Source organism: Myotis yumanensis, unplaced genomic scaffold (assembly GCF_028538775.1).
Source record: "Myotis yumanensis isolate MYYU_CA2020_CCGP unplaced genomic scaffold, mMyoYum1.0.hap1 SCAF_15, whole genome shotgun sequence".
Classification (NCBI taxonomy): Eukaryota; Metazoa; Chordata; class Mammalia; order Chiroptera; family Vespertilionidae; genus Myotis; species Myotis yumanensis.
Window position 1 is genome coordinate 29,214,867 of NW_027223766.1, and position 16,685 is coordinate 29,231,551.

Genomic DNA, 16,685 nt, shown 5'->3' on the forward strand with positions numbered 1-16,685 from the left:
GTTTCCTCATTTGCAAAGTAGAGAAAACACAACCCTCTCACCTTCAAGAGCTGTAAGAACAATAAGAGGTGACCCGTGTGAAGTACGTGGGACACAATGCAGGTGTTCAGTGAGTGAACTCCTTAGCCTTTCTATGAAAACACCCATTCATTGGCTCACTCAACAAATTTGCTTCCAGCATTTACCGAATGCCAGGAATTGGGCTAAATTCTTGGAATATAGTAGTCAAGGCAAACAAGGTCCCTACATTTATGGAGCTCCTGGAGACAGATAGATATTAAACTTCTCAGTACTATATTCAGACTCTGATAAATAGAATGGGTGTTTTTTTTTAATAAGACAGGACAATTTGATAAAGAGTAACTGGAAGAAGACAGGGAGAATATCAAAGAGTATTTAAGAAAGTCTTCTCTAAAAAATTAATCTGAGACTTGAATGACAAAACAGAACCAGTCATCCAACCTTGGACAGGAACAAACATGGTATTTGGGAGAGATAGAGGCAAGGCCAATGGAGCTATAAGCAAAACAGGGTAGCAGGGCCCAGATCACGGACTCTGTAGGCCATAGAAAGAGTCTGGAACTTATTGTAATGGGAAGCCATTAGAGGATTTTAAGTGCCAGAGTCACTTAATTAGATTTGCTTGAGGGGCAGATATAGGCACAATGATGATGTATTTGTGAAATAAAAAAAAAAAATCTGCCCTCATTAGACTGAAGAATAGCTACTAGAGGATCATGTAAAATAAAGTTATGATAGATAGTGTGGTCCAGAAATGGTTTTAGAATTGATGTGATAAAAAAAAAGAAAATATCATTAAAGGTTGTGATATGAGGTCACATTTAAGTGAGTGATAGGCATTAGACTGTAGCCTTTTTATCTTTTCAAAGAAGATAAAAGAGGTAAGAAACAGAATTAGTCCTTCTGGAACAGATGTCTTCCTCCAGGAGTTTAGTGTTTAAACAGAAAGGGCCTGCATGGTGCAGGGTCAGGTATGCAGAAGACACTCAGTACATTATAGCTCCTTCTCTTCTTTCCTCCTTTCCCCTTTGGACCAGAAGCCACCAGTCCAAACGGAATTCCTAAAGGATGGATGAAGAGTTGCCAGAGACAAACTATAGGAAACAACCCGCTTCTAGATAAAATGCACTGAAGAGGTTGACTAAACTTTTGAGGATTCCCATATCTCATGCTCCGTTCTGGTTGTAATGCCAATGAAAGGTTTCTCCACCAGAGGTTAACAGACTTCATTGTTTAAGTAAAAGAACCTGCAAAATAAGAATAACTCCAAATTCAAAGTTGCTGACTCAAGTGAGAATTTCAATAAACATTACAATCATTGTTTTCTGGCATGGGAGGGGAGCAGAACAATATGAAATAAAACAGCATCTTATTAGAACTGTAATTAATCACTCTCTCTTTTATCTCATGTTATATCTTGTAACATCTGCTTCCTTTTTGGTCTCTGGGAATGAATATGCTACTACTGATGAAGAGGAGGTCATCGGAAGGGAAGAGGAAAAACAGAGTGGATTAAAGGCAAAATTTCCTTTCTTTTTTTAAAAAAATTAATTTATTTTTACAGAGAGAGAGAGAGAGATCAATCTGTTGCTCCACTTATTTATGCATTTATTGGTTGATTCTTGTGTCCTGACCAGGGATCAAATCCACACCCGAGATGAGGCTCTAACCAACTGCACCGCCCAGCCAGGGCCAAAGTCAAGATTTTCAAATAAGCTTGAGATAGTGTAAAAGTCTAGTATTCGACCAAATCATCTAAAACTCAATTCCATTTACAACTGAAGTTAAGCTGGAACCCTCCTGCTCTACATCTTTATCTGCATCTCAGCAGCCCCAGCCTGTAGCTTGGCTGCCTGGCCAGCCCACCAGCCCCAGTCAGCTGTGCAGAGGCGGCAGGCAGGAAATGTTGGGAGGCATTGTGCTAGGCGGCAGAGGCACAAAGGCCACAGATTTCTCTATTCCAACCTAGAAAAGAATTGAGATAGACCTTATCATTCCTTAAGGACACATGTTCTCTGGAGTTCTTTCAGACTTTCTAGAAATGTAAATCTGAATATTCACCTCAGGGTCTCCCCTCATCATGGACAAAGGGCTCCATCCAAAACAGGCAAAGAGCTCTCCTTAGGGTCTGGAAAGATCTGACAGTGTTAACGGGGGAATGGCACCCAGTCTCTTTAGTCTGAGGCCTGTCCTTCCCACATACTGGTGGTCTACATCTGAAAACTTTCCTATCCCATAAGTAGGTGGAATAAAAGAGAGAGAAATGGTACATATGAGACAGTTACAAAATCATCTGCTTTTGGAAGTTAAGATGCCACAGCGAAAGTATAAAAATCCCGCTGATGCAAAGCTCCCAAAGGCCCACCTGTCTGGCTTTGTTCACTCTGGAAAGCAGGAGAAAGCCGGGCCATGACCTGAGGGGTTGTGTTCAGTGTAGAGAGTAACAACCAAGGCAAGGGGGGCCATTTGCACTGTCCTGGGCCAGCTCTTGCCAGTCAGAGGTGCCAAGAGGAAGCTTCTGGAGAGAGTTTTGGACAAAGGCTACCAGCCAGACCAAGCAGCTCAATCATGGCCCGTCAGGGAAGGCTCCTGTAGGGTCCACACCCACATCCCCTCCCGGCACAACCAGACATGCCAGCCTGCAGTTTGCCACACAAGGGCTATGCTGATGTGACAGGTCATGGGTGATACAAATGGCTCTTTAAGTGGCGTTATTCTACAACTAATACATATGGTGAAATAGGAAATAATTTACTTGGTATTTTCTGTAAGAAAATAATGTACTAAGCAATTTAAATGAATATACACAGGTAAGTTAATATGGAAGGGTGTGGTATTCCCTGTCATTTTCACTTAACTGCAATTCTATCCTATCTATCTATCTATCTATCTATCTATTTATATCTAAATCTACAGTCATTCCAATCAGAGTTTGACCAAAAGCATATTAGAGCAGTTATTGTGCTATATCTTAACAATCTTAAGATTCCACTGGTGTGCTTCTATTAAGTGATAAAATGTTGTGATAGGCAATCTAAACAGGTTTCTCCCCTGCTGGATGCAACAGAATGTATAATATGCTAATGTGCTTTGTGAATTCCCAGGAGAAAAATAAAGTATACAGCAGCTTCAAACTGTTTTGATCACAGAACTGCAGGACAGGAGATTTTGTTGGACCAGAGAGCTGTGTAGCACAATTTTGGAAATGCTGCTCTAGTGAATTCTATACTGCTCTACAGCATATGAGAACTATGTGCAGCCCCTGAGAAGCTAAGAATATAAACCATGTGAAATATGAGCATATGGAATTGAAAAAAATATACCAGGTTACCGATCTACCAGGGTATATACATTAAGGAGTTAATTAACTAATCAATAGACAATGCCTAGAAAAGTTATGCATGTTAATCAATGAAGATGCACTAAAATCAATTTAAAACACTTGGCCAAGCAAAACAAGGTCTTTAGCTTCAATATAAATCCCTTGCTTTCCCCAAAGGAAATGAGCTTAAGTCAAAGCCCTGTGGCAAGTGAGTGCACGCTCAGGACTAAAGCACCCTGCCAAAAATAATTCATACTAGCACTTTACTGTGGAAATAAAATATAAAACTCTTCCCACAGCCAAGAGTTCCATTAGAAAATGAAAAAATCAGCCTCGGCACAAATACAAACGCTCGCCCTTTATGCTCCCAGCCAACTTTCCGGCTCTGGGTTCCTTTGGTGCTGTGCCCACTGCAGAACTGAGGATCTGGGAAGGGCGTCTAACACAGGCCACCTGAGCCAACAAGGCTTCCGTGATTGCAGAGCACAGGACCTGGGAGCCGGCACTTCCTGGTATGAACAGGGTGTTCAAATTGCGGGGTGTGGGGGGCAGAGTCAACCCCTAAGCAAAACAGCACTGATTACCCAGACTGGTGGGAATCCGTGCTCTGTGCTCCAGGGAGCCAGTCTCTGAGCCCACCTTTTCCCGAGGGAAAAGCAGTGCCAGAGGGAAGGTGCTGGAAATCAGAGCTGCGCAGATGCATGTCGTGCCTGTTGCGTCACTGGTTTACTGCTCTGGGGAAAGGATTGATGGGAGAGGATGAAAGTGGTGAAGAAATGAGCAGGGCAATGAGCTGTGGCCTTCAAGCCTTCCGCAACCTTCCATGGCCCCAGATAATCATGAGATAAATGACCTCTGTGGAACATTTTGCAGATGACAGAAGAAGGAACCACGATGCTAGATAAAGGTGTTTTGAAGCAGAAAGCCAATGCACTCAACATCCTCTTATAGCATATTTTGGTATAAATAAAAAGCAATTTGTGTATGTGTGTGTATATACATATGTGTATATATATGTATATGCATATGTATATATACATGTATATATGTGTATGTACATATATGTGCATACATACAAGAAGTCTGGGAGCATATAAATCAAAATATTAAAGTGCTACACTTTACTGCATGTCAATTATACTTCAATAAAGTTGTTTAAAATTTAACAGTGGTTGTCTCTGAGTTAGGAAAGATTATAGGCAATTATAATTTTTTCCTGCTTTTCTGCATTTTCCAAATTTTCTTGACTATGTATGCACTACTTTTGTACTAAAAACATGTAAAAATTATTTTCAAAAAATCTTATATAATTCATTCGATTTTTTTTATGTTTGTGTAGTTCTTTGTGCTTCATCTAGAGTTTCTACATATTTAATCCTTAAAACTGCAGAAAGAATCTGGTCATCATTCCAGACAGGAGGGACTGGCTGTGCGATGCTACGGAATTTATTCCAAGTCAATGAGCTAGTAACCAGCAGAACCAAAATGTCAATCCAGCTCTCTTCCCACAGGAACAGACTTCGTATAAGACAGAAGTAGTAGAGTTATTAGATAAGATTTACACAAAAAGAAACATTTTTTCAAGCTCAATGTTGGTTAAGGGAAGAAATGTGAAAAACCAAGGAAGGTTTGGAGCCCCAGGAGGCACAGTGAGAGGGACAGGACAACTTTTCCTCCTCGTTGCTACATCATACCCTTTGGGCTTCATTTCAACCCCATTCAGAAAGGGAAAGGGAAACTTGAAAAAAATGGGACCAAACACTTAGGGTGACAAAGTATATACAGATGGCACCAACAACGAAATGAAGCCAGAGGTATTCAGACACCGCTCTCTTGGAGGTACCTTCATTCCTGCAGCAGCTGCAGGGCCACTGGGGTCCACGGCCTGGATGTGGCATGGCTTGCTTCCTCGCACCACAAAGCCCCAGCCAACAGCGTCACCAACAATCTAGAGAGGAAAACCACAGTGAGCAATCAGCAGACGGCCCCTGGCAATTCTCCCGACCTTCCCAGAGAGAGAGAGAGAGAGAGAGAGAGAGAGAGCCAGCCCAGGATGAAGTGCGAGCAGTGGCAGATCTCTTCTGTCTCATCTCTACCCTGTCAGGAGTGGAAGGAACACTCTGCTTCTGTTACAACACAGGCATATCGATGCAGAAACTGTGGTCGGGAAACACTTGTTTGGCAGAAAACAGCTTCTGTGAAGGCACTGATCAATAAGTACCGGGCAGGTTGCCTCTCTCTCAGGTTGCTATACAATTTCAGCAGATAGGAAGGTTAGAGGGTCTTACACACATGCTTGAATCTTCTCTCCAGATCCAATTTTGACTGGCTTTGCTCTTTCCCCCTAAATTCAAATGATACTTTCTTGATGATCTGCTATGTCACTGTAGTCTAAAATAATAATTTAAATTACTAATGGTAAGAAATAGGAAGAATCTTGGCTTTCCTGAAACACAATTTTCTACCAACAAAAGAAAATGAAAAGTACACAAAGCTCACAATTTACAAGTAGATGCTGGTCTAAAAGTTGTTTGAAGCCAGAGGGTGCCTTTTCCTACAGAATCATTGTTAGAAATAGCAGTTACGTCCCTGGGTGGCTCCCAGTCATGTCTTCAACTAAAGTACAGATGAAACACATTCACAATCAATTCCTAGCAAGGCTGGCACTGATATTTAAAACCACCGGGAACAGGAACAGGTTGGAGGGGACCAATGGGGGCGGGGTGTGTGTGTGGGGGGGGGGAAGGGACCATATGTAATACTTTCAACAATAAAGATTTTAAAAAATAATAATTTCAAAAAATCAGGAATAAGACCAAAAAAAAAAAAAAAAAACAAAAAGAAATACTTTAATACTTTAAAAATACAATCAAGCCTGGCTGGCATGGCTCAGTGATTGAGCATTGTCCTATGAACCAGGAGGTCACAGTTCGATTCCCAGTCAGGGCACATGGCCCAGGTTGCTGGCTCTATCCCCAGTATGGGACATGCAGGAGGCAGCCGATCAATGATTCTCTCTCTTCATTGATGTTTCTAACTCTCCCTCCCTCTTCCATCCTCTCTGAAACCAATAAAAAATATATATATTTTAAAAAATGCAATCAATTGTCTCTTGAATGCTAGACACAGAGGAAAGGCAGAGAAACCAATGAAATTTCTGTGCATATTCTCAAAAAGACTTTTAGGCACATGATTGATTTTAGGGTTTTCTGTTATTAGTTCAGAATACCTAGTTTCACCCCCAAATGCAGTTTAACTTTTTCCCTGAGGCAGAGGTATTAGCAGTGTCTTTTCATATTGACTGGCTATGACTGGGACCATCCTATTTTAGCTCCTCAGTGTCCAGAATGGGAAGTAGTCCTTGATAGATGTTGGCAGTGTAAATGAGTGTGCAAAGAGTTTCTCCCCCTGAGTCCATAAAATAAAAGTTAGAAAAGAAGAACTGTTTAAAAGAGGCAATTGATGGAGATGTGAAGAGACTGAAGGAAGAGGCCAGGGGATGGAGAGGGGGTGAGGTGTTGTCACGCAGAGTGGGTAGAAGGCTGAGGGACCTCCAAGAAGAGGCACGTGGTCAGCAGATGCTCACAGGTACCCAGTGCTCCCCAATCAGGTGTGTGTATAACTCAAGACATGTTAGCATGGTCAAAAGCAGCACTCCTTATTGTAGAACAATTTATCCCACAGTTTTCTTTCTCTGTCTAAAGACTCCCTAATGTCTTAAACAATTTAAGTAGAACTAACTGTAACCCAGAAGGAATTATTGACTATTGTACTACTATTTGCCCTAAAGTCTGTAATTATATTACACAATAGAAAGTTTTTTTTAAGGAGTTTACAATGCTGTATTAATAATAAATCATGTCATTTTAGTGCTTAAGGATCAAAAAAGCCCAACTGTTATAATTATGCCAAAAACAAAAAGGAAAATTAAGAGGTTCTTCCATTCCATCTGTAAAATACCCATTGACACACTGACATGTTGACAAGGCCCAGAAAAACGAGCAGCACAGGAGAAAAACCAAATAATGAGCCTACTGTGAAAGTCTTCCTGGCATATGGTGCTCCGGGAGTCAGGAGTTCCTCAGAAGTGACGGGCCTCTTTAACACTGTAAGACAGACACAAAATCAAGGTGCACCCTTCATTCATTCATTCAACAGATACTTTACTGAATGCCTCATTTGTGACCATCAGGGAACAAAAGGGGGAAAGAAAAATCCCTGCCTTACAGTTATACTCTAGCCAAGTAAAGACAGAAAATATTAGCAAACAAATAAGCCCACACCTAACTTGCAGAGCTATGGAAAGAAGAGGAAAAGGAGCAGGTAAAGGGAAGCAAGGAGTAGGCTAAGGAGTGGGCTAACATCCATCTCCACACGCAGTAACAAGTGTTATTTTCTTGTGATGAGAACTTTTAAGACCTACTCTCCTAGCAATTTTCAAATACACAATGCAATGTTATTGACTATAGTCACCATGCTGTACATTATATCCCCAGTACATATTTATTTTATGACTAGAAGTTTGCACCTTTTGACCACCTTCTCCAATTTTGCCCAACCCATCCCCCATCTCTGGCAACCACCAAACTGTTCCCTATGTCTATGAGTTTGTTTTTTAGATTCCACATATAAGTAAGATCATATAGTATTTGTCTTGTTCTGACTTATCCCACTTAGTATAATACCATCCATGTTATTGCAGTAGTTTATGAGTGCTCCCTGATTTCCCAGTGAGAGTCAGTGTGAGAGGAAGTTTCTTCACTCCCTTGGAAGTTACAACTTTATTCTTAGAGCTAACGCTCCCAAAGGCGAGGGGGGGGGGGGGGCGGGGAGAAGGTTAGATTAAAAAAAAAAAAATACCCGCCCTGGCCAGTATGGCTCACTTGGTTGGGTGTCATCCCATGCACTGAAAGGTTACTGGTTTGATTCCAGGTTAGGGCACATGTCTGGGTTGCAGGCTTGATTCCTGGTAGGGAGCATGCAGGGGGCAGCCAATCAATGTTCCGTACCTACATTGCATCAATGTTCCTTTCTCTCTCTTTCCCTTCCTCTCTCTCTCAAAATCAATAAAGTATATTTTTATATACCCAATTGCCTACATAATAGCATTACATGACAGAGTTTTCTCTTAAAGCCCTTCGAACAACATCTATTTGTCCTTATTCTCACTAATGCATAATGATTTTTTTTCTCTAAAGAGATGTATTCACTGAGGGTAGGGGCCATGACCTCTCATCTTTGTATCCCCAACATCTGGTGATAAGGAAACATGACCAAAGAAACAAAGTCTTTTCCCTGGAGGTAATATATTGAACTAGGATGAACAGAGCACTAAACAAATGGAGTTGAGGGTATTTTCAAGGCAATGATTATCATGAAGGACCATGCAATCTAATCCTGGGAAGTAGGTGGGTAAGGGGGCCATGAGAAGGTGGTAGTATCAATGGGTTACAGGCTCCTGTGGGACTGAAGAACTAATTAGGGCAAGGAAGGATTGCTTCTAAGTCCAAGTTCATCAAAAGTCTTTTTTAAAACATTTTATTTATTTATTTGTTTACTTATAGAAAAATTGATTTGTTGTTCCACTTATTTATGCTTTCATTGGTTGATACTTGTATGTGCCCTAACAGAGGATCAAGCCTGCACTTCACTTATCGGGACAATGCTCTAACCAACTGAGCTACCCAGCTAGGGCTTATCAACAATCTTTATGCCTAGATTTTTTCTGTAATGTAAAGGCCAAGAGGTTGATGAATAGAGTTGGAAACCACCAGGCACCAAGAATCAATTACAGGTACAGTTGGGTTTGCATAGACCATGCTTCTTCCTTAGGGGTGCTGGGGACCCACAGCTGTTTGCATTGGTTGCAGTCTGGGGAATCCCTAGTTCCCCTGCTCTGTGGAAGACTGATGTGCTGCTCAAACCCTCCTTCAGGACTGACTGAGGGGCTCCTCCCAGCTGCCAGGACTGCTAATGGCAGACAGCCCTCAGATGCCAATGCTCTCAATCGTTTTTGCAACTCTCTCTCTTGATCAAGGTCACACCCTCTTCCCAGGGGCAGCCAACACTTAATGACTAATCAACATAAAGGTACAAAGGCCTGGCCATCTCACCTGAAATTTGGACAACTGTGAAGGACTATCCCAAATCCAGAGCTCCCCTTGGGTTAGCTGCAGCCTCTACCCAGAGGGCTTACAGCCCCTACCGAGAGGGCTTGCAGCTCTGTTTTCCTCTGCCCAGCCCTACGTCCCTCCTTTCCAATCAACAGTTCTTGACCCTAAGGACACACGATAATAAGATCCCCACATACTAGTCTCCCTCAGTCTGAGAATCTGCTTCCCAGGGAACCCAGCCCTCAGGGAACCCAGTCCCCAGGGAACCCAGCCCGTATATCTGCCCAAGTCCCCCAGGTCATAGTCATACCACTCACCAGATTTGGGGTTGCAGAGCACAGGGGGGCTGCTGCTGAGGGTGGGGCTGCTACTGAAGTAGCCACTGCTGCCACAGCTGCTCATGCTGCTCCTCCTCACGGCAGACACGATCTTGATCTCCTTGCTGGGGCTGACTGCGGGTGGGAAAACACAAGGTCACTGAGGGTGGTGGTTTTGGTTCCCTAGAGGACATGGGCTTTCAGCCACCAGGTACAGAGGCCAGTTACCTGTGCCGGGAAAAGCATTCTGGCTTCAGAGTGAGAAAAGCAAGGATTTGAGTAGCAACTCTGCCATTTACCAACTGCATAACTTGAGGCCATTTCCTTCAGTTCTCTGAGCCTCAACTTACCAACTATAAAGTGAGAATAATACTATATCAAGGATTGGTGCATAAAGTGAATTATATAATGTATGTGCAAGTCCTCAGCTACAGAAAATATTATTTGAAGAACCACTAAACCCATGCTGAGCAGTCCCTGGAAGGAAGTAAATTAAGTGTTGGTATACACTTAACCAATTAACAATACTGATAAATGCCTCCTGCTTTCATATGAAATCATGAATCACCCAGAGCCATGGAAGAGGAGATTAAAATACACAGCACATATTTAGGCTTTGAAAGTGTATGTGAGACAGAGGCTTCAATGATCTGATCTGGTTCTCTCTGACACGAAGTTGGCTGGCTCTCAACAAGGGAGAGGAAATCCAGGTATATATGATGAGTGAAAGAGGCCATGGAGAGAACTCAGCTTAGTGCCTGGCACATAAGAAACACAAAATAAAAGCTGTTTTTATGGTGACCATGGTTACTATATCCTCCTTATCATCATCATTACTTATTCTGTTGGGCCCATTAAAAAAAAAAAAAGACAAAACTTAGCACTAGTTTTGTGAATAGTTATTCTGAATTTACAGATGACCACACTGTAGGGCGCCCATAAAATGGAGAAAAGAAAATCTTTCCTCTTCAAGTTATTGTGAGAATTAAATGAGCAATCAAGCTTGACTCACTGACAGGGGCCCAGAAAATTCTCAATACAGTTACACGTGTCCTCATCATCACTCCCTATACACAGCCAAGACACCCATGGACATTTTGCCCTCAGGTTAAGCCCAGAGCATTCAGACCTTAGGCCAAACACAGTCAATGCCAAGTTTTCAGAGGATCTGATACCCGTTTAAGCTCCTCAGCCTTTCACACAGAATGACACATCAGGCTAACCTCTTCTGGATGAATGCAATTATATCTGAGGACATCAGTCTCCATCATTTCTGTCAGGCTTAACTGTCAATATGAGACTGTTTAATCTTACATGTAATATCCCAAGCTATTGTGCTTTATGGGCTGATATCTGCTTTCCATAGTTTTTCTTTGTTCTGTGTCGGCCTTTCATAATTGATTGATAACCAGTTGCCTTTTAGTTGTATATGCCCTCCAAAGTCTTTATTTATTCTTAAAATATATAGCTTTTCAGTGCTGTAATTTAGAACACTGTACAACTAATGATAACAATTGTTTACAAATGAAAAGTAAATAAGGTGTGAGTAACAGCTTGAGAGGTCTTCTTTTTTTATTTATTAAATTTATTGGGGTGACATTGGTCAACATGAACATATAGGTTTCAGGTCTTCAGAGTTCTTCTATAACTCAAATGCATAATTTTATAAAACAGACTTCATGATAATCTAATTTGACTCCCCAGGAACAATTTGGTGGTTGTTGTTTTCTTTTGCATACTTCTGGGTTATGAATAAATAAAAATTTGCTAGAGAACATAATTTCTCAAAAGACAAAAACATGTGGTCGAATTAACAATGGAACTGACCTACCTGACATAAAACTGGTAGATTTACGGTTGTCGTGGCTCTGCTTCCTCAGGCAGAAGGGACTGTCATGCAATTCCTGGGAAGGGGATTTTTCATTGAGCAGCTCCATGAGTCTTCGCCTCCGCCGGAAGTTCATTCTGAACTGGTAGAGAAGATTGCTGTCCACGAATGGGTGCTTGTTGGACACTGGGGAGAAGAAACAACAGATGAGGACTGTCTGATGTCCTGGCCACTGAGTACTGCAGCCAGAAGACTCCAACCAAAAGGCTTAAAGGCAGAATTGAGAGCTTCTGCTCAAGATGGTGGCATAGGTAAATGCGATACTCAGATCCTCCCACAACCATATCAAAAATACAACTAGACTACAGAACAATCTAACTGAAACCACCTGAAGTCTAGTTGAACAGAAGTCCTACAACCAAAGATATAAATAAGCCACATAGAGACTAGTAGGAGGGATAGAGACACAAAACAGGCTGGTCCCACACCCACATGTGGTGGATAAAAACACAGCCCACATGGCAGGGGGCACACCTGGAGTGCCCAGCTCAGGTGAACAAGAAGGCTGTGCCATGGGACTCTGTAGGACACCTACTACATTAGGCCACTTTACCAAGCCCGCGAGATGTAGCAGCTCTACCTAATACATATACAGGAAGGCTGCCAAAATAAGAAAACAAAGAAACTACGAATTTAGTACTGGTTTAAGTGCTTTATATGTATTAATTTTTTAAATTATAACAGCAGCCTAGGATAAAGATAAACCCAGAGAAGACCCCAGTTAATGGCAGAGATAGAAATAGGACCACAGTATATGACTCCAAAGTTCAAGTTCCAAACCACTACTCTGCACTCCCTCTATGATAAGTAATTCCTGTGCTTGCTTAGGTTCTCATGGAGAATTGCAATAGCAACAGTCTTTACACTGTAAACTAAATAGACAAAAGCAACATAGCACATTGCCAATATAAGATCTACATTTATGTCAATACCAAAATAATTATTTGGATATTTAACACTGGGTACATAGTCTCAAAAAGTAGTCCCATTCCACATGCCTGAGGTTATGAAATGTGGAGTTAAGCCTGTTTTTCTGTGTGTGTGTTTTTCCAACTTCATGTTATCTATGCTGTAACAAAGTTCTTTTCTACTATTTAATAGCTAAAGGCAGTCAGAACTCCTGCATCTTTGAAACAAATGGAGAGGGTTCATTTGTTTACTTTGCTTGCATTTTCAGCAAGACAGGTCAAAACATGGTTTTATTTTTAGAGATTCTATATGCATTTTGTAATAGCTTTACTAAGATATAATTCACATACCATATAATTCACCCATTTAATATTACAGTTCCATGACTTTTAGTATATTACCAGAGTTGTGCATCCCATCACCACATCAATTTTTACATCTTCAGCACCCCAAAAAAGAAACCCCACACTCCTTAGGAGTCACCTCCAATCTGCCCATATCCCCTAGTGCTAGGCAACCACACTAACCTACCATCTGTCTCTATAGATTGGAGTATTCTGGGCATTTCATATAAAAAGAATCATACAATATAAGGTTCAGTGTGACTGGCTTCTTTCCCTTAGTATAATGTTTACAAAGTTCATCCATGTTCATCCATGTTGTAGCATGTGACAGTACTTCACTCCTTTTTATTGTCAAATAATGAATAATATTCCATTGTATGGAGACACCACATTTGTTTACCTGTGCATCATTTGGTGAACATGTTTCTACTTAGTGGTTATGAATAATGCTGCTATTAACATTCATGTACACTTTCTGTGTGGACATACATCATCATTTCCCTTGGGTTTATAGCTAGGAATTGAATGGGAAGATGATATGGTAACTCTATATTTAATGATTTGAGGGACTGCTGGACTCTTCTCCAATTAGAATACCCCATTTTACATTCTCATTTACAGCAGTGTAAGAGGTTCCAGTTTCTCCACATCCATATGAATGTCATTGTTCATCTTTTTTATTATACTTATCCTAATGGGTGTTAGGTGGTAGCTGACTGTGGTTTTGATTTGCATTTCTCTGATGGTTAATGATGTTGAGCATGTTTTTATGTGCTTACTGTCCATTTATATATATTTTTTAAGAATTGTCTATCCAGATTCTTTGTTCATTTTTTAAACTGAGTTGTCTTTTTAATAATAGATTTTATTTTTTTAATTGCATTTTCAATTACAGTTTACATTCAATATTATTTTGTATTAGCTTCAGGAGTACACCATGGTGATTAGACAACCATATACTTTACAAAGTGTTCCTTCTGATATTTCCAGTACCCACCTGGCACTGTACATAGTTATTACAATATTATGGACTATATGCTCTATGCTGTATCTACATCCCTGTGACTATTCTGTAACTACCAATTTGTACTTCTTAATCCCTTCACCCTTTTCACTTAGTCCCTCAAATCCCTTCCTATCTGGCAACGATCAGTTTGTTTTCTGCATCCACGAGTCTGTTTCTATTTCATATATTCATTTATTTTGTTCTTTAGAGTCCACATATAAGCAAAATTGTATTTCCTTAGCATAATAACCTCTAGGTCCATCCACACGGTCACAAATGGTAAGATTTAATAGATTATTTTTTTAAAGAAATTTTAGGTTCACAGCAAAATTGAGCAGAAAGTACAGAGTTCTCATATACTCTCTGCCCCTCTGACACAGCCTCCCCAATCAATTATCAAAAATAATTGCAGTTAGTTACAACTGATGAGCCTACATTGACACATTATCCTCCAAAGTCCGTAGTTGACATTAGGGCTCACGTTTGGTGTTATACATTCTATTAATTTCAGTAAGTGTAGAATGATATATATCTACCATGATACTATCAGACAGAATAGTTTCACTGTCCAAAAAAATCTTCCATGCTCTGCCTATTCATGCCTCCACCCTCCCTAACCTTGGCAACCACCGATCTTTTTACTGTCTCCATCGTTTTGTCTTTTCCAGAATCTCATGTAGTGGACATATAGTTATAGAGGCCTTTTCGGATTGGCTTCTTTCACATAGTAATACGCATTTAAGGTTCCTCCATGTCTTTCCATGGCTTGATAGCTCATTTATTTTTAGCACTGAATAATATACCATTGTACGGATGTATCAATGTTTATTTAACCATTCACCCTCTGAAGGATACTTGGTTGCTTCCAAGTTTGGGTAAGTATAAATAAAGCTGCTATAAACATCCATGTGCAGACTTTTGTGTGAACATAAGTTTTCAAATCCTCTGGGTAAATATCAAGAAGCATGACTGCTGGATCATATGGTTAGCATCTGTTTAGTTTTATCAGAAACTGCCAAACCATCTTCCAAAGTGGCTGTAAGGCTTTCACTTCCCCCAGCAGTGAATGAGAGCCCCTGCTGTTCCACATCCTCTCCAGCACTTGGCATCGTCTGTGTTCTGGATTTGGGCCATTCTAATAGGTGTATAGTGATCAAATCTTTTTGATTTGCTTCACATATGATGTTGAGCATCTTTTCATATATTTGTTTTCCATCTGTATATTTTCTTTGGTGACATGTCTGTTCAAGTCTTTAGCCCATTTTTTTAAAATCAGGTTGTTCATTTTCTAATTGTTGAGTTTTGAGTTCTTTGTATATTTTTAATAACAGTCCTCTTTCAAATATGTCTTTTGCAAATATTTTCTCCCATTCTGTGGCTTGGCTCCTCATTCTCTTCATGGGTTGTCTTTTTATTATTAAGTTGTAATAGTTTTTCATGTATTCTAGATACGAGCCCTTTATTGGGTATATTGTTTCCAAATATTTTCTCCCATTCTGTGAGTTGTCTTTTCACTTTCTTGATGGTACCCTCTGAAGCACAAAGGTTTTTATTTTTATCTTTTTAAATTTATTTTTTCTTTTGCCACTTGTGCTTTTGGTGTCGTGTCTAAGAAACCGTTTTATATGCATTTTAAAATAACAATTTTTAAAACAGTTCTTTATATAAACATGAAGAAAAGTGCACTTTGTATGAACTGGCAAAATGGCAACACTTCGTAAATATAGATGCATGCCTGAATGTCTTATGCATATTATTTATTTAGAGCTTAAATGTGGAAGATAAATGAAAATTGGGATGAAGGAATTTATTAGCACCTTTAAATCCAGTTCCAGTTTGTGAAATAGTTTAGTTTTCTAATAAAAAAAAAAGTTTTACATGTTCATTTTTTAAAACTGAAAAACATAGAAAAGCTTCCGTTTTGAACAAAATAGAATTATCTAACTTTCTATCTACCTACCTAATTATGTTGAGCAAAATAAACAGGGCTGACAAATACCAAACTTGATGGAGAGGAACATTCTCCACCCTTTTCCAGTATTTAAATATTGATGCATTCTTATCCATTTATAGTCAGAATACCTAGAGGCCAATCATGTAAAAAAAAAAAATCATCATTACTCTAAGAGCTAGGAATACTAAGAAAAGTTACATAACAAATTCTTGCTCTAGACAAGTTTAAAGTCTAGCAGAAAATAAAACATGCTCATGTGTAACTACTAGTACAGTACAAGATAGAAATTTCAAGTGTCCTAAGGAAATTATACATAAAGTGCTATGGAAATTCACCTATGGGTGAAACAAGATTCAAATTCACCTATGGGTGAAACAAAATTGTCACTGAAAAATAAATGCACACATATAAGAAGCTTGTTTGGGAGCATCGAAGAAAAACCCAAATCAACAATCAACTCCAAAGAATGAAAAGCTAAAAGTTCAGCAACTTAACAAAGAACCTTAAAAAATTCCTTCTGGTAGAAAGGATGGCTCAGCCTCCTATGTCTTACACAGTGAAAGTTTTGAATAATTTTTTTAAGATGTACTGTGATCCTCCATTACTGAGTCTTTAGATTGCTTTCAGTATTTTTTTTTGCATCATAAAGATCATTTCATTTTTTAAATATTCCATTAAATATCATATAATTCCTTTTTTTGAAAAAAAAAAAAAAAAGGTATAGACAGTGAGACAATATGCCCAACTGGTTAGTGGAAGAGACACTGTTAGCACTCAGCTCTCAACACCAAATCAAATGCTCTTTCCATTA

At 39.8% G+C, this 16,685-nt stretch overlaps 1 protein-coding gene across 1 annotated transcript in view; it reads right to left on the minus strand.

The window, feature by feature from the left end:
- The window catches only part of DEPTOR (DEP domain containing MTOR interacting protein), a 127,420-nt gene that overhangs the window by 18,555 nt on the left and 92,180 nt on the right, over positions 1 to 16,685 (minus strand). The window contains exons 5-8 of the mRNA XM_070392688.1: positions 11,605 to 11,787; positions 9,774 to 9,908; positions 7,379 to 7,449; positions 5,187 to 5,291 (exon numbers count right to left, since the gene is read on the minus strand). Of these exons, the coding sequence (XP_070248789.1) occupies positions 5,187 to 5,291; positions 7,379 to 7,449; positions 9,774 to 9,908; positions 11,605 to 11,787 (494 nt within the window). The remainder of the gene's footprint in view (positions 1 to 5,186; positions 5,292 to 7,378; positions 7,450 to 9,773; positions 9,909 to 11,604; positions 11,788 to 16,685) is intronic.